Raw genomic sequence first — 18,678 nt, 5'->3', positions numbered from 1 at the left:
TAAAGCAAATAATTTCTGATGAAAAAAGAGACATAGTCTGTAGCCTATGATTGCTGAAGAAAATAAAGAAATAGAGAAAGATGAATGTTAGGCAAAATATTGGAACAGCCCAGAGGTTCCCAAACTGCCTCCTTTAAATACCCCTTGGAAATCTACCTTCTTTTCTATTTAACTTTCTTTAAATATTTGTGTCATTTCAAAAAATATATAATTTTTTAAAAAAATGACATCTTAGATTTAATAGTTTATTGTATATTTTTGGGTTTTTTCCTGCACTGAAATGTTGATGATGCAATATTATGTCATGTAACTATATAGTATTGTATTATAAACAAGTCATTATGCACAAATATTCCTGCCCATGCATGTGGACTTCCCAACAATGTGTAACATGCTCTCCTGTCAACACTTGCTTGTTGGTGGACTTGAGCACTGATTGGTTATAACTTGCATTTTGTGTGTTTATTTGGAAATAATGTAATCACTATGACTTTAACTCTGTTACACAACAGATGAAACATGTACAAATGGTTTTCCCAAATTTTCTTCTCTTCTTTTCTTTCCTTATGCTTCTACTTCCCTTTATTTTTATTCAACACCCCAATTGCACCAGAGGCTACTACAGCCCCCCCCCATTGTTCCAGCACCCCCAGCTATCTCCCACTTTGGGAGCCTATGGGCTAGCCCTAAAGGCCAAATGCTTTTGCTTCCTGTTATCACTTTTGTTTACAAGTCCAACTTATAGCTGCTAATGGTTTCTTGATTTTGCTATGTGTCCTTAAAACAGTTGTTGATAGACAACATTGTCCTTAAAGCCCTTGGAGAAATTCAAGATAGCAAGATCACCTCAATGCAACAGTCAACCTCAGCTACTTTTATAGGATGACAGAGTTGGAAGGAACCATCCATCTCTGACCTCTTTGTCTTTGCTCTGGCTGTAGCCTATGCCTAGAATGTTCTTGCTCCTCACCTCTTCTCTTAGAAGCCCTGGCTTTCTTCAAGATTCTCTCAACTACCACATCCTTCAAGAGGCCTTCCCTGATTTCCCCAAATGTTAACGCTACCCTCTCAAATTACTTTGTATTTCATTTGAATATATTTTATATTTACTTATCCATGTACACCCCAGTAGAATGTAAGCTCTTTGAGGACAAAGACTTTCATTTTGTCTTTGTATCACCAATGCTTAGCACTTAGCTGGGCACAAAGCAGATTCTTAATTAAATGTTTGTTGAGTTAAGTTGAATCTAGTCCAAACAGGCCCTTAAGTTGAGAGAGAAGGAAATTTAGGAACCCCAAATGAAACCCACCATATGCAAAATACTTACATATTCCTTTGTTGAGTCACTAACACTTCCGTTTGTGGTGGGTGGTGTGCTTCCTGCCCCTTCGGGCTTTTCCTGTTGCTTTCCCTCATCTTTGGGTAGGCCACCTTGTCCTGGAAGGGCTACCTCTCCCACTCCAAGGGCATCACTTTTGTATTTCTTGACAAAATCTTCCATCAATTTCACTTCATTTTCCAAAATGCTGCGACATCGAGAAGGGTCCTGATCGTAAATTGGCAGCTGCCTCATCAGTTGTCGCCGGCGGAGAAAGGCTCCTTCAGTCCCCGTGACTGGCTGCATTTCTTTTGGAATCAATTCCATATAGTGGATAGCCTGCCAGTGAAGAAACAGGACATGGCTAGAGCCCAGAAGAATCTTTAATTGAGCATTGCAAATAAGCACTAAAAGCCAAACTATCTCCTTACAAAGAGTAATTGGTATTATTATCACTTGGACTATCTTACCCTGTTCAATAGGCACAGCAGGTGCTAATAAAACAATCGTTTTTTATCACTTACCCACTAGAAATGGTGGGTTGTTCTCAGACCGGTCAAGTATCAATTCACAAAGCTTTTCATTTTAAAGTGAGAAGTAATGAAAACCTGTTTCCACTCCCACAATGATGGCTATTGTCAAGCCAATCACACTACTGTCCACCAGCACTCCTCTCTGGCAAACCATTCCATGACCATCCCCATTATGCCTCGATTTATGTTGTTGTCTCTATTTTACTCCTCCCCTAGACTTACCAAGTCTTAGTTAACCTTCAAAAGCTAATCTAGGCTGTATTTCATTCATTCATTCTTCCTCCTGTTTTTTTAAAAATATTTACTATATGCAAAGCATTTTGATAGATGAGATACAAATGTTATTCAGACTTGGTCCTGATCTCTTAGAATTTAAAATCTAGAGGGGGTGAGAGTAAGGAAGGCAAAAGAGAGGAGGATAGCCCATATATAATATACATACATATATACATATATGTTCAATCATTATGTGAGAGTCTCCTAACTGTTTCCTTATCTCCAGCCAAACCCTTTCCCAAGACATTATCCATGTGTTGCCAGTCATCTTCTTAATACAGGACCATGATGATGCAACTCCTCCATATTAAAACCTAAAGTGGCTCTCCAGTTTCTACTAAATAAAGCAGAAAAATTCCCCAGCCCTAGTCAGATCATATCAAGAATGTTAAATTCAGTTATGGACATCATTAATTTTATGAAAGACAACAGTTACTGGAAAATGCTCGGTAGCAACCAAGATGGTGAAGATGCTCAAGTTTGTGCCATACAGAGATTCATTGAAGGATATGGGGTGCTTAGCCTAAGAGAATGCTTAGTGGGAGTATGATAGGTGTCTTTATTTATTTCAAAGAGCTGCCCTGTGGAAAATGGATTTAAATTTGTTCTGTTCAGAGAGAAGAGCTAGAACAGTGGATAGGAATTCAGAGAGGCAAATTTTCAGAGAGGACAAACTTCCTAACAATTAGAATTATTCCAAAGCAGAGTGGTATGCCTTGGGAAGTCATGGATTCCTCTCGTCAAAATCTTAAAGCAGAGGCTAGATGACAACATGTCAATTATGCTACAGAAGGAATTATTTTTCAGATATGGGTTGTACCAAACCATTGTGAGGCCACTTCCAACTCTGAGAAAATTCAGTAGTTACTGATTATGATATTCAAGGCCCTCTACAACCTAGCTCCAACATACCTGCCCACCCTTTTCTCATACTACTGCACCTCACATAACTTGTATTCTAGCTAAGCAGCAGACCACATTTTCATAATATTATAGTCATCTGAAAGATGGAGAGCACAGCTTTTAATTCTGAGGTCCATGACCTTTTAAAAAAATTCATAACAGTATTTCAATATAGTTAATTCACTTTATAGTGCTATGTATTTTATTTAATGTGTCTAAAATATTCTGATAGAGGATCCATAGGCTTCACCAGACTACTAAAGGAGTGTTATACAGAACAAGGTAAAGAACCTCTGGTGTATAGAATGTAAGATACTGCTACTTCTAGTGTTTACTTATTATTAAAAGTATTTGGTAGAGCAAAATATTATTTTTCCTCCAAAAGGGTAATTCAAATCCCCTGATAAAATCATTCAATAGTCTACAAAAGATGTAACCTTGGAAATAACTTTGCTCAATGATGCTGAGTATTGGCATCACACAAGGCACAAAACAGTTAGATACCTGCTCACCAAAGGTGGCCCCAATCCCAAAGCATTGGTCACAAAGTCTAAATGTAGGAGTGATTGCTCTTCCCAACTTGCCAATTCATTTCTCTCTCTCCTACCATTGTGAGTGTATACGGACTCTCATCCATACCTGGTATGCAGACCTATCTCATTGCTGCCCCTTACTTTCATTCAAGGCTCAACTCTTATTCCACCTCCTCTGCAGGAATTCTTATCATTTTTGGTGTCACGGATCCCTTTAGCAGGCTAATGAAGCCTATGGACTCTTTCTCAGAATAATTTTTTTTTAATGAATAAAATACTTGGGATTGTAAAAAGAAGCAAATTATATGGAAAGTTACCAACATACAAAAAAAAAATTCACACACCCCAGGTTAGGAGCCTGTGTTAGTAAGTCTTTCTTTATTCTACATGTTGTTAGAGCTCTCTCTGACTTCAAATTTTCCTCATTTCTTTACTACTGTGTCCATCCAGTAGAATGCAAACTTCTTGAGGACAGGGACTGGTTTTCATTGTTTCACGTATTCTCAGTGCATAGCACAGTATCTTACACATAGTAGGAACTTAGTAAGTGCTTATTGGATTGGATTGGATGGTACAAGAGGTTCTCCAGATACTATTTGTGTGTGTGTGTGTATCATAGGGTAACAGATTTAGGGCTTGAAGGAACCTTAGTGATTATCTCATCCAAAATGAAGTACTTTAAGGACTCCTCTGTGAGAGCAATAGTCAATCAAGAGACTGGCCTAGTGGTTCACACGGGAAAAACTAAGTGGATGAAGAATTCATATTGTTCAAGATATGACATGCAGTCCAATGGGAAGTCCATTGAGTTAGTCCATAAGTGCCTGGGCACAGTCAATGTTCCCAACAAGCACTCATTCTCTATTTTCTTGAAGACTTCCAATGACAGGAAACCTACTCCTTCCCAACGGGCAAGTCATTCTACTCCTGAATAATTCTGTTTGGAAGTTTTTCCTGCCACAAAGCTTAAATATGCCTCTTTATCTCTTCCATCCATCCCTCTTAATTTTGACCTCTGGGACTAGAAATAGAGCAAACAATTCTTCCCAATGACTGATCTTCAAATAGTTGAAGATACCTATCATCCCTCTCTTCCTTCCTCTTCCCTCCCCACTTCCCCATGGTACCCTCTCTTCCCTATCTTCTCTGCTCTAGGCTAAAATGTTCCCAGTTCCTTCAATGTCTCTTTATCTGAAATGGACTTAAGCTTCTTCATTATCCACACTGCCTTCCTCCAGATGTTCTCCCTTGTACCTGGAACTCAACACAATACTTTAGATGTGGTCTGAGGAGGGCAACATGTAGCAGGGACATTTACCTCCCTTGACACTTGCATAATTGAAATTGACATTAATTCTATCTTGCTAGTTTTGCCACATGGATTTTGTTTCCCTCAAAATTGAAAGTCAGCACCTAATTTCATATATAGCCAGTATGTTTAATTTAAAAAAATGGCAGTCTTCTTTTATATTACTTTTCCTAGAAAATTGTGATGAAATCAGTAAGAGATTTAAATGCATTTCGCAGTTTGCTAAGATCAAAAGCATTGATGTGTATGCCCTAAAGGGTAAAATTAACATGTTTCAAGGCAAATAAAATTCAGAAATTGATTTGGGGAATCAATATAACTGATAACTGTCTGATTGTCTTACACATAATTGGCTAGCTCATTACATAAAAATAATTGTTACCCATGTTAAGAGCCAGAAAAAGGGAAGAAGGTGAAATCTTAAAGGGAGGTAAAGTTTCTATACTCTTCTTTGTGCTGTAGAGGTAGCATAGCAATAGTAGTTAGAGTGCTGAGCTTGCTTTTAGGAAGGCTTGGGTTCAAATCCTACCTCTAACACTCACTAATTGTGAGGCCATGGTAATAATAATAATAATGCCAATAATAATAACATTTATATGGTTATGATCAAGTCATTTAACCTCTATGTGGCTCAGGCAACTTTCTAGTTTCTCTATTAAGTCATAGATGAGCTGGGATCTGCATTGGTGGAGGAATTGACACATAGGGAGCACACAAGGCTGAAGCACTCAGATTTGCGTATGGTTTACCCTGATCCCTTGAGACTAAGGCTGTGCTTTAAGAGAAGGAGAAATAAACACTTCTACTCCATCTCAGAGCCAAGTCAACATTATGTAGTTTCCTATGTTTAGAAGAGAATTATCAGCCATGGTTAAGTCACTTAGCCTGTACGTGGCTCAGGCAACTTCCTAGGATTTATCTATTAAGTCATGGATGGGCTGAGATCTACATTGGTGGAGGAACTGCCACATGGGGAGTTCCTGAGGATGAGGCGCTCAGATTTGCCTGTGGGTTACCAGAGCCTCTGCTTAAAAGAAATTTGAAATATCCACTTCTATTCCATCCCAGAGCCAAGCGAATAGCATTCAGTTTCCTACGATTAGAAAGGGATTGTTTGTCAGCCCTGCAGAATGATGGAAGGAGCATTGGATCTTGAATTAGAAAGCCTGGGTTGGAATCCTGGATCTGTTACTTACTACATCTGTCATATTGAACCTTAGTTCTTCCTCTGTAAAATCATTGGATTAGATGACTTCTCAGGTCTTTTTCTACCTCTAAAATCTATGATCCTATAAAGTCAGAAAGCAAAAGATTCTCTGGTGTGAACCTCTCGTAAAAGCTTAGGTCATATGACGTATCTCCATAGGTTTCCTTCCAGGATACTCAGAACTGGAGTCTGTAAGGCTGGGTATCATGTAAAATCAGTTCAGATTAGCCTGATTCCTGCCCTGCAGGAGTCTACAACTTCAATACCATGGGCCCCAGACCTTTTTGAAGGTGCTTTTATTTTGATTGTGATTCTTTGCTCCATTTTGAAGTTAGCTAATTTGCAAAAGGGGGAAAAGCAAGAGTTCTTGAGCATCTGAAAAAGTTTTCATTTTCTTTGTAATCTGTTCACTGCTGAGCACAAGGACTAGTTTTCATCTATGCTCAGTCATTTGTCCAGGTCTTGTGAAACTAGCTAGCTAGCTAGCTTCCACCTTGAGGCTATTAAATATCAGCTCCTGGAATACATACTGGGCAACTAAGTGGTGACAGTGCATGGAACACTTAGCTGGGAATCAGGAAGACTCATCTTAAATTCAAATCTGACCCCAGACAGTTACTAGCTGTGTGACCCTGGGCAAGTCACTTAACTCTGTTTGCCTCAGTTCTTCATCTGTAAAATGAGCTGGAGAAGGAATTGGAAAGCCACTCCAGTATCTTTGCCAAGAAAACCCCAAAGGGGGTTGCAAAGAGTCAGACATAACTGAAGTAACTCAACAACAGAATACTTACTACTTTCGATATCAACTTAAGGAAAATGACCTTGACCATCTGATTGTTTTCTACAGTATCTATTGGACAGATAGCTATCTGTTTTCCATGGGATTCATGGTGCTCTGTGGAATTCTAGTTCTTTCTAAATTACTCTTTAGTTAGGGGAAGCAATGAGTTAACTCATTTCTGGCCAAAAGCCTGGAAGAGAAGGGAGTTTCCTTCCCAGGAGACCAGTTTTCCTATTGTAGTTTCAAACACGGCTGGCTAGCTGGCCTTTTGCCATTGTATTGTAAAGACCACAGTTCACAGCTGCCGCAGATGTGCGGCAAATGTGATTAGCATTTGCAGGGCTGACTAGGGATTAAGTAGAAAGCCAACCGATGACCAACTGTGTGTGGCTTGATGAGGAGATAGATTTACTTTAGAGTGTCAATTGCCTGGAGCTGTCCTGAAAGTCCAGGAGAGCAGGTTGTGAAATTCAACTCCATTAGCCTGGGGCTTTTTTAAAGGTTAGTTGAAGAGATTGGATCAATGTTAAAATCTTCCATGTGAATTACCCTGTTTTTCAGAGATAGCTTTGCCTAGCCTTTACAGCCAGGAATGGTTTGTGAAAAAATAAGTAAGATCATAGTAAAAAGCAATTCAGGAAACTTATTTCTCAGATTGGAATGGAAAATATGGAGACAAAAGTTCCTTGTGTTATCTTTAGAGATAGAAAGGACCTTAGAGATCATCCAGCTCAATCCCTTTATATCAGAGATGTCCAAAAAGGAAGCCCTGAAAGAAGTGACTTGCTGAAGAAGTCGATGTGGCACACAGCTCTGGATATGGACCAGAGGACCTGGGTTCAAAGCTTGGTTCTGTAACTTACTAGCAGTGTGACCTTAGTCAACTTTTCTGGCCTCTAGGGTTGGCTTAGATGATTTCTGAGGTTTCTTCCAGTTAAAAGAGCTCCTTTGACACCCCCAACACACTGCTACCATGGTGCCTCCTCCAAGCCAATAAATCGGAAAGTACCAAAGGAATCTAAAGACCTGGGGCTCATACCCATCAGTCTTTGGTTCTTCATTCCCACTTAGCCCTCATATCCAATCAATGGCCAAGTCTAGGAGGTGCTACTTTGAATATACATCTCACAGACATCCCCTCCTAACCAACTACATAGCTCTTACTTTTGTTTGGTAGCTGGCCAAGCAGAGTGAGCACTGGGCCTGGAGTCAGGAAGACCTGAGTTCAAACCCTGCCTCAGATACTTACTTGCTGGGTGACTCTGGGCAAGTCATTTAACCTCAGTTTCTTCATCTGTAAAATGGGGCAATTATAACCCCTACCTCATGGGGTTGTTGGGAGGATGAAATAGCCTAGGTAAGTTACTTTGCAAACCTTAAATTGCCATATAAATGATAGATATTACTATTACTATTACTATTACCTTTCCCTTAGACTACTGTAATTGCCTCCTACCTGACTTCCCTACCTCCATTCTCTCCAATCCATCCTTCACAAAGTTGCCAAAGCAATATTCCTAAAATTAAGAATATTAAGTGTCTGGTCTGAGTATGTCATTACTCTGCTCCAGATTACCTCTAGGATAGAATACAAATGTCTATATTTAGTATTTAAAGCCCTTTCCAATCTCTCTAATCTGTCATTTTGGGTTTATTCCCTGTGACTTCCCATCATATACCCTCCATTCAAGCCCAATTGGCTTATGTGCTCTTTCCTTTTTCCTCTCCTGCCTCTTTGTGCCTTTGCTAGGTTGTCCCTTCCCCTCATGCCTGGGACGCTCTCTCTCCACTCCTCTGCCTTAGAACCCTTAGCTCACCTCAAGGCTGAACTCAAATGCCACCTCCTACAAGAGGCCTTTCCTAAGTCTCTCAGTTGTTAATATTGTCATTCCCTACTAGTTCCCTTGCAATTATTTCACATGCATTTTGTCTTTGCTTTTATGTGTATGTGTGCTCCCCGCCACTCCATCCCAATAGAATGTATATTTCTTGGGGGCAAAGACTATTTCATTCTTGTCTTTGTATCTATGCCTAGTGCTTAGTACTGTGCCTGGCACAGAGAAGGGGTTTAATAAATGATTATTGAATTAAATTGCATTTCTACTGCCAAAAGGCGGCTGGGCCTTTACTGTTTTCTGGATGAAGTCAAAGAACAGAATGGAGGTGGCTGGGGGAGCTCTTGGATTTGATGACTGCCGGTTGTCCCTGAATACTGTTGGCTGCTCTCAATGCAGGCAATCCAACTTCGGAGAACACCCAGCTCTTGAACTAGCACTAACAGGGCCATAGAGTGGAGAACTGGAAGGCATGTCAGGGATCAGCTCTCTTATTTTACAGATGGGAAAACTGAGGCGCAGGGAGGGTCTCTTTGACTTATCCAAAGTGATACAGGTAGCAAGAGGGAGAAATGGTACCAAAACTCAAGTCTTCCGGCTTCTAAGTGCAGAATAGCACCCTTCAGAATCTTCCATTTTTCTTAATTTTCATTCAGTGTCCAAGGTCAGGGTCAAGAGCTTGCCTTAACATAACCAAAGAAGTAAATTTATCCTTTGAGGATTTTAAGTGACTTTGGGAAAATCTTTGTTCTAGAAGAAATATTATTAAAAGAGTGTTGACTCTCTAATCAGGCAACAAACTCTAACCAGAGTTTGAATTCTAACACTGTGACCTTGAACACTATCCTTTATTTCTCTGAGCCCCATTTTCCTCACCTGTAAAATGGGGGCATTAATTCAAAAGGGCCTTTTAAATCCTCAGGCATTATATAAATATGAGCCCTTATTTTAAGGAATAGACTATCCCTGGTTCACATCATGGAACTGAAATTCACTTGGCTTTCAAAGTTTGGTTAAAGCCCCACCTTCTTGGTGAAGCCTTCTCAGACTGTCTCTGTCTCCAGTGATTTCTCCCTTTCCTGAAACTTTTTGGCACTTTTTGAGATTGGAAGCCAGAATGATGGGAGAGCTGAGTACTGAGACGAAAGGGAGATCTGTCCATCAAGTCACAAAAATAAAACTTTTCAACACAGTCTGGATTCACTTTAGACTGGGAGAGATTTTTTTTTTAATTTTTTGGTCATTTGGGTTTCATGGTCCAATGTTAATTATATTCTAATAACTGAGAAAGACTATGGGGCAATGAAATGAGTAATAGATCTAGAGTTAGAAATCCTGGGTTCAAATCCCAGTTCTGCCACTTAATATTTGTATGGCCTCAGGAAAGTCACTCAATGTCTATGGGCCCCAGTTTCCTGCTTGATAAAATGAGAGCATTTGTGATCTCTGAGGTCCCTTCCATTTAAAAATCTATGATTTTAGGACTCAGATTGGTTTGGGACTGCAACCTTTTGGGTTCTCCCTAACTGGCCTCTGACTTCCAAAGCTAGAGACATCATGTATTGGCTGGCTTCTTGGCAGCCCATCAGGGGTGCAATGGTAAATGTTTAACAACCGTTTTACTGGAAGGAAAAATGAACCTATGATATACTTTAAAGTTTAATCTGAATTATTAATTTTCACCATTTCTTAAGTCTTGACAACCAACAAGATAATATACCAAGCCCCAATTTGTAACATTTTTAAATATCTGTGAGCAATAAATGCTCACACTGAAAATATTGACTGGCTCCAACATGTCCCTGGAACTGACTCAGATCTGAACTCTGAGTTGTGGCCCAGCAACTTTTTTATACCAAGCATTTCAAGTCAGGACCACATTGCCATTTTGAAAAATGATGAGAAGCTGCATGGCCTAGGTTCTCATGGGCTCTGTGAGTCTCTGCTTCTGATTCCTTATTGGAAAAATAAAACCTTACCTTAACTTACCTTATAGGGGAGATGTTATTAAGTGTTGTGTGAGCAATGTTTAGAGAGGAGAAAAAGGGATTGGAGGATAGAAAAGGAGAGAAGAGGAAAGAAAGTGGGAGAGGAGGAGAAGGGAGGGAAGGCGAAGAGAGGGAAGGGGAGGAGAAAAAAGGGAAGGAGAGGAGAGGAGAGGGAAGGGAGAAAAAGTAGGGGAAGAAAAGAGAAAAAGAGAAGAGAAGAAAGGGTAAGGGAGAGGAAGGAAGAAGAGGGAGGGGAGGAGAGAAGATGAGAGGGAAGGAAGAGAAAAAGAGAGAAGGGGAAGGAGAGAGAAAAGAAGAGGAAAGGGAAAGGAAGAGGAGGAGAAGGAAAAAGAGGGCAGGAGAGGGAAAAGGAGCAGAGGAAAGGGAAGGGGAGGAGAGGAGAGGGAAGGGAAAGAAAAAAGAGAAGAGGAAGAAAGAGGAGGGAAGGGGAAGGGAAAGGAGGGAAGAGGAGGAAAGGGGAGGGAAGAGAAGGGAAGGGAAGAAAAAGGAAAAGTAGGAAAGAGTAAGAAAGCAAAGGAAGAGAGGATCTTGCTCTCTGGGACAAGCTAGGGACTGGATTGCTGAAACAGCAGAGCAAGAGAAGCATGTCTTGCCTGTGACCCTTCAGAATGCTGCACCTGGAGGTTCTGCCATGTGTTACTATATCTGTCCTGTGCTATTCAGAGTCCAAACATAAGGCAAGGCAAGGAATGTGTTATCAGATCTGGGGTTGTTTTTTTCTTTTTGACTTTTAATTCATCCAAATTTTATGGCATCCTGACCTTGGTTTGGCTCAGGATTTTCCCATAACATCATAAAAAAAGAGCTGAGTTCAGCACTGACTTTGGTCTAGACTATGTCTATAAAGGCAGCCTGGGGTTAGTGGACAGAGGGCTGGCCCTGGGGCTAAGTGGCTCTGAGTTCAATCCTTACCTTTGGCATATACTGACTGTGTGACCATTGACAAGTGATTTAACCTGTCAGTGATCTTGGTGGGCTCTGACTATGAATTATAGACCCAGAACTGGAAGGGACCTTAGAGGCCATCCACGCTAACTTCATTTTACAGATGAGGAAATTGAGGCCTAGAAAGGGTAAGTGTCTTGGCTGAGGCTACCCAGATAGTGAGTGGTAGAGTTGGTATTCAGACTGGCCTAGGGTTCTGCTATCGGTGGGTCGACTTGGACAAAGGGTAAAGTTTCAGAAAGTCAGAATCAAAGTCAGTGGTAGAGGGTGGGCATTGCAGCACCACTGCAAGCTGAGAGATGGAGGTATGTATGTATGGGAGCAGATGGGGAGAAATGCCTTGGGTGATGGGAAGGGAGCAGTTTAGCTGCTATAAGTTTTTATCCAGCAGACTGGGTCAATTTCTGGCCAAGTCAGATCTGTGTCCAATTTATAATTCATATTAATATAATGCTTTAAGGTTTGCAAGGCATTTTCTTTACCATAAAAATATATATAGATAGTAGAATATTATTGTTCCCATTTTACAGATAAGGACTCTAAGGTTCTGAGAACCTTATTTTATATTTTGTTTGTTTGTTTGTCTCCAGTCACAATGCCTCAGGTGTCTGTGGCAGTATTTGAATGTCTTTTTTCTCGACTACAAATTCAATGTTCTTTCCACCATGACATACTGCATCTCTACTATGATATAATGAGCTACTGTCAATGCTCAAGCACTATTCAACGATAATGATTTAAGATTTCTTTTTCCTCCCAGAACTCTCTTCGAGTTTTGTATCTCTTTCTTGCAGTCATGTTCCTCATTCAGTCATACTGTTATTTGTGCAGATGTCATCTCCTCACCAGAGCATCAGTTCCTTGAAGAACCAGGTTTTGTGTATCATTGTATCTCCCAAAGCACCTTGTTCAGAGTAGGTGTTTTGTAAGTGCCAGTTACATTGCTGATGGCTAATAAGATGGTCTTTTGGGTGAGGGTGATGTTAGCACTAGGAAATGAGAACATTGTGTGCTCCAGACTAGTTGGGGCATGGCTCATGACATTTGGCTGGGTAGTTTAGAATTTGGTGTGAATGAAGCTCAGGTCATGAGATCACATTTTCTGTGAACTAGTCAACCACAACCACATACCAATTTGGGTGAGAGAATGTGATTGGATGCATATAAAACTATTCTCATAAAGGGAAAACAGACACTGTTTTGTCCTGTGGATGGTGGGTCAGGAGTAATGCTTTGGAAATTTAGAATGCTAGACCTGAATCCTTAGATAGAATATAGTTCAATTCCCTCATTTTGGAGAGGAAACCGAGTCACAGGGAGGGCAATTGATTTGTTCAAGATTACACTGTTGATAAGGGGCTGATCACAGGGTACCAGCCAGGTCTTCTGATTCATAGCCTAGCATTCCATCCAAAACATTTAACTTTAAAGGCAAAAGAAAATCCATTGAGGACTCTTTTATGTGTTAAGTTAAAGAATACATCAATTTCACTTCAGTCTTAAGAGTGTATATTAAAGTTGAACTGCAATATTTATGCCATTAACAGAGAGGCTGCTGGGTAACTTTAGGACAGCTCAGCCAGAACCCCTAAGTAATGAATGAATTCAGATGTGCCCTAAAGGTCATTTTAAAGAGGAACCAGAAATGCAGTCCCAGACGCAGGGGGCCATTTGATGATTTACTGAGGGAAAATGGGCTTTCAGACTTAACTGCTGAGTCATGACTCTCAGCATGCCCAGACCATCAGTCATCAATAATGGTTTCAGCAGACACAAAGAAATGAATGAACCACAGTTTACTTTGAAGTGGAAAAGAAACCTGGAAGTACAAATTTAGAATATCATGCTCGTTAGGAATGCCGTAGTGGAAAGAACATTGGACTGGGAGTCCAGACACCTCCGTTCTAACCCCTGATCTGCCAATAGGCAGCGGTATGAGCCTGAGTAACTTAAGCAAATTCTTTGAGCCTCACTTTCCTCATCTGTAAAATGAGACAGTTGGACTAGATAATTTCTAAAATCATTTCCATCTGTAGTTTTCTATGACAATATCGCCTTGCTGTGGGTCCCTCAAGGCATGCTGGTATTTACGACCCAAGAAGCAGAAATCAAACCAAATTCTTTCAAGAAAGCAGCTTGTTGAGAGGTAAGGTATAGATAAGAGAAATGAAATAAAGGGTAGAAACATCTACTTGGGGAAAATGTCATTTAAAAACCTTAAAAAAAGGGGGCATGTTAAGTACATTGGGAACCTTAGAAATAATTGTATAGGATGTTTCCAAAGCGAGATATTCCTTTTAAAAACTATTGATAAATTATGTCTGTAAAGCTATCCTTGACTTCTCCTACCCACAGCTATACTTTCCTCAACTTCCTTGATCTTTGTTTGTTTTGAAGAAATGCTTAAAAATCACAGTTGGTATGTTGGAGGAATATCTTATATTTAATTTTTATAGTATTTCTAAAATTTTTGCCAGAAATTCTTTTGCCTTTCCATTCTTTTGGGATTCCCCAAATTAAGAGGATTAAGCCGTCTCAGGATGAGGGCAAAATTAGTTTTATTTTTTTATTTTTCTAAAACCAGCCTACTTGGGTAGAGAAGGGATAGGAACCTTTTTCTGCTCACATATATGCATTTTCTCTTCCGTTGCAGGATGAGGCTGACTAGAAGGAAGCAATGGGTCCCTGAATCACAAGATCTCAGATGCAGAAGTAGCCTTAGCTGCCATCTAGGCCAACCTGTACCTAAACAAGAATCTTTTCTACAACATACCCAGGAGATGGTTTGAGCTTTTACATGGTGGTATACATGCCTGAGTTTTCATGTAACAACCAAACTGCCCTTGGTGTAGCATTTGAGTTTGGAAACCCAAAGGTATAGATGAGCACGATTTTAGAACTTGGGATTTGTATATGAGAAATCTTCAACGTCATTGAGTCCCACTCCCTCATTTTACATAGGAGGCAACAGAGGATCCAAGAGGGGGTGGAGGGATTTACATTAAGTCTACAGAGCATCCGGAGAAAGACAATCAGGTTAGTGAAGGGCTTTGAGTCTATGGCATATGGGGGTCATTAAAAGAACTGGGCACATTTAGCACGGAGATGAGAGGGCTTGGGCTGATTGGGCTGAACTGCCTTCAAGTATCTGAAAGTCTGTTATATGGAAGAAAAATTAAAATGAATTCTGTTTGGCCCAATAAGAAGGCAAAACCAGGAGCAACCAGTAGAATTTGCCAAGAGGAAAATTTAGGCTTGTTGTTGGGTGGGGCAGGAAACAAAAACCCAAACCTCTAACAATTCCAGCCATCCCAAAGTAGATTGGGATTCCTCAAGAGACGGGGCGTGGGGTGGAATACTTCTGTTTGGACATCTTCAAGCACAGGTGCTTTATTTCTTGGTGAGTATGTTGAAACGTGACTTCCTTGTGTGTATGGCTTGCACACATGGCTGCTGAGGTCTCTTCCCACTTCCAAACCCTCAGATGCTCTTTCTAATAGCTAGAGGAAGAATTAGAACCTAGGCGTTAGCTTACTTCCTAATCTAGTGCTCTTTCCACCTTCCAGTGCTTTCTGCCATGTGTCACACTGCCTCTTACACTCGCACTCATTTACCTGTCTAAATGTTGTATTTCCTCAGAAGAATGTAAGCTCTTCAAGAGCAGGGACTAATGGGTTCTTTTTTTGTATCTCCAGCACCTAGCATCATAGTGCCTTATGTAGGAACAGACATTTAATAAATATTTGTTGAATTGAACTGAATTTTTGACCAGTTGAGTGAATAGACAAAGGATCATAGGTCTAGGACTGGAAAGGACCTCAAAAACCACTCTGTACAACCTCATCATTTTGCAAATGAATAAGCTAACATCTAGGGCATTGCCCGTGGCCATACAGGTGGTAACCAGCCATCTTTGCTGTTCTGTGCTGTCCTGTGTCTCTAGATGTTGAGTAACAAGTAACAGGAAATATTGAGTGGATATGATATCTGAACAGAAGAAAGGCATGATTTGAATTATACTCTTTGCACTATGTCCCCAAGCAACAGCCTGTCAAATTCAGGGTCCCAGGAGGTGAGTGCTTTCTCAAGGCTAGTGAGATGCGCTTACCAGTTTCTGAGTCAGTCCTGGAGGAGCCCATTCATAAGTGATGGTATCGAAAGTGGGATCCTTCCCTGTGGCAATAGGGTTGGTCATAATCATCCGGTTCCTCTTGTAGATACGGATGCCGTCTCCTCCTTTGACTCGGGCTGTGAGGGTGGAGTATTTGGAATCTGTCAGCAAGCGGCCAATTTTCCGATCATCTTCCATTTCGGAGCTCAGGCTGTGATCTTCATAGCTGCATTTACATGACTTGCATATTTTCCTGTGGGGAGGAGGATAGTGGGACAAGTGAGATCATTCTTTGGCTATGAGCATGACTGGGGCTGCATTTGCTCTTTCGAAAGCTTAAACTTTAACTTAAGTCTTTTGGAAAGGTTAGCGGCAGGATCAGATTGTGACCCTAGACAAGGAGCTGCCTTTGTGATTGAAAACCTTATTTGGAAAAAGCCAGCATGGTATTTCTGCAAGGAATGTGCTGGTGATGTAGAATATAAGACAGATTTTTGCTGCGTTCCCATGAGGAAAGGGAGAATATTCCCCACCTTCCTTCTCCTACAAAAAAAAAAAAGCAGCTGATTTTTGTGCCCTTCAGTGACAGGGAAAGTTCATTCATTAAAAAGATGCTTCCATGAGTTTCCCCTAAGATTTATGGGCCCCATAACAACAGACACTTGTACATTTGGCTATGTTAGTGTACTTTGACAGCAGGCGGCTGTGAAGTTTCTTGTGGAAGAGTGGACAGCACCCAGAGGAAAGGAAACCTATTAGAAGGTTGGAAGCTAAGGAGGAGATATTGGGATGGATGAAGTTTGGGTTAACTTGGGGGAGAGGGTGTGTTTGTGTGTGTGTGTGTGTGTGTGTGTGTGTGTGAGAGAGAGAGAGAGAGAGAGGAGAGAAAGGAGAGAGATGGAGTGTGTAACTGTGTGTGCAAAGAAGAGTAATTTCGTTAACATTCAAATCCTGATACTTGTCTTGAACAACATTCGCATTAGAATCTGGCTATTTTAAGGCATGCAGCTAAAACTTAGATATGTAGACACCGTTACTCCCTAATTGTAGGAAAATCATTCCTTTCCTTTTGAAAGGTTCACTCGAGATAGACTAAGTTTCCAGCTCCCTAGCTTTTACCCATTAAGAGTTTGTTCAGTTAAGGTGAGATCACCACTGATGAGCAAGCAAGCTTCTGTGTTTTGTTTCTAATTTGGCCTAAGGCAGCCCCTTACGGCACCCCCTCCCCCCCACTTCCAGGGCTTAGCCATGTTAATGCTGAACTTAATACAGCTGCCTGATCAGCAGAGCCCGGCTCATGAGATCATCAGCTTTGAGATACTTCAGTAACTGGGATCACAGGTATGCACCATCCTGCCTTGCAAGCAGTTTTTATTTTAAAGCACATTTCATATTTATATCTTTCTTGTAGTACCTGCTTTTTTCATATTAACCCAGAAGCCTAGGGTGACTCCCTCACCCAACTTTACATGCAGAAACAATGGGGAGGGAGGAGAGACACAGAGGAGGTGGCAAAAACACAGAGAGGATGGCAGGGATGGGAGGATATCAGAGACATGGGGGGGATGGCAGGGAAAGAGGGGAGATGGCAGAGATATAGGACAGAAGGAAGTACCTGCCATTTTTAGGCTCCAGGTACTCCATTATTCTATATAATAGTCCTTCTTTTGGGAGGGTTTCTGAAGGAAAGCTTCATATTCTTTTGGAAAATTCTGCTTTGTGACAGCTTCTTAAAAGGGAAGATCCCTTGTTCCTATCCTTCATCTTTGGTGCCTCCTTTATATGAATAAAAAAAGCAGGCTTGGCTTTACCTGGTTTATATTTAGTCAGTGAATTTTAGGCATTGGAAAGGCCCTTGAATGGCATCTGGTAGTTCATCCGTCTCGTTTTACAGAAGAGGATGAGGCCCAGAAAGGCTTATGGATCACCCAAGGTATCCTAGCTGGGGCAGAGCTGGAATGAGGCACTGAGTCTCCTAACTCCTCATCCATGGCTCTTCCCACTAATCACTGTCTCCTCTCCTCTGAGTCTTCCCCAGAAGATCAGTACATGACATTTCGGCTTATGCAAGTTTCATGTTGTAAGGATACAGATACTGCTGCCCAAGGCTGTGTTGGGCTAACATCCCATGAATTTTAATTTATTTAAGTCTATTAGGAAATGAAGAGAATGTGAATTGAACTTAGCAATTATATTTCATAGCATATTGTCTCATAATTCTAGGAAAGGCTTTGGATATACTGAAGGGACTTGGAGGAAGTTTGGCATGGTAGAAAGAAAATAAAATGGAGAAAATTGGAGCCCAGGCTTGACAGCCTCTGGTTCTCAGTTCTCTCATCTGTAAAGTGAAGGGCCTTGGACTACAGAATATCTATTTAATTTCATCACCTAGATGTTAGGAATGTTCTTGTCCATCCTCAATCCCCAATAAATTGTTTTCCTGACCTTTACTGTGTTAGTAGGCTTTGTAGTTCAGTGGCCCATTACCTAGAACATATTTTAAAAATGAAAAATTCATTTAACCTTTCAGATCCAGCTAGATTATAAGCTTCTCCATTAGATTGTAAGCAACTTGAGGGCAGGGACTATCTTTTGTCTCTTTTTGTATCCTAGGTGCTTAACACAATGCCTGTCATATAACAGGTACTTAATATATGTTTATTGAATTAGATTTAATAGGTCATTACCTACATGATCCGATTTGAAAGGTACTGACAGCTCTATTTCTCTTCCTCACCTCCATACCTAGTACAGCCACCCCCTTCTTTACATTCAACTACTGTCATTCAAGCCCTCGTCACCTCTTGCATGAAGTAGTGCCGGGGTTCTCAAAGAGAGTGTCCTGAGTTTCAGCTAGGTGTTTAGTGAATTGCATGCAACTTATAATTGCAATAGCATGCACATACATGTCTCCACA

The 18,678-nt window shown here is 40.7% G+C and overlaps 1 protein-coding gene and 1 long non-coding RNA gene across 3 annotated transcripts in view; one reads left to right on the top strand and one right to left on the bottom strand.

Annotated features, from left to right (window-relative positions):
- Positions 1-18,678, top strand: part of LOC144456617 (uncharacterized) — a 222,022-nt gene that overhangs the window by 40,347 nt on the left and 162,997 nt on the right. The gene's annotated exons all lie outside the window — the stretch shown is intronic.
- The window catches only part of LMCD1 (LIM and cysteine rich domains 1), an 82,919-nt gene that overhangs the window by 21,159 nt on the left and 43,082 nt on the right, over positions 1-18,678 (bottom strand). For both annotated transcript variants that reach the window (XM_020973786.2, XM_020973785.2), the window contains 2 exons: positions 15,759-16,014; positions 1,329-1,658 (listed from right to left, as the gene is read on the bottom strand). In XM_020973786.2, coding sequence (XP_020829445.1) covers positions 1,329-1,658; positions 15,759-15,959 — 531 coding nt within the window. In that variant the 5' untranslated portion in view covers positions 15,960-16,014. The remainder of the gene's footprint in view (positions 1-1,328; positions 1,659-15,758; positions 16,015-18,678) is intronic.

This window comes from Phascolarctos cinereus, unplaced genomic scaffold (genome assembly GCF_003287225.1).
Source record: "Phascolarctos cinereus isolate Bilbo 61053 unplaced genomic scaffold, phaCin_HiC Scaffold_4;HRSCAF=312, whole genome shotgun sequence".
NCBI classification, from domain to species: domain Eukaryota; kingdom Metazoa; phylum Chordata; class Mammalia; order Diprotodontia; family Phascolarctidae; genus Phascolarctos; species Phascolarctos cinereus.
The sequence above is the reverse complement of the archived record's forward strand: the minus strand, read 5'-3'. Positions and strand labels throughout refer to the sequence as shown.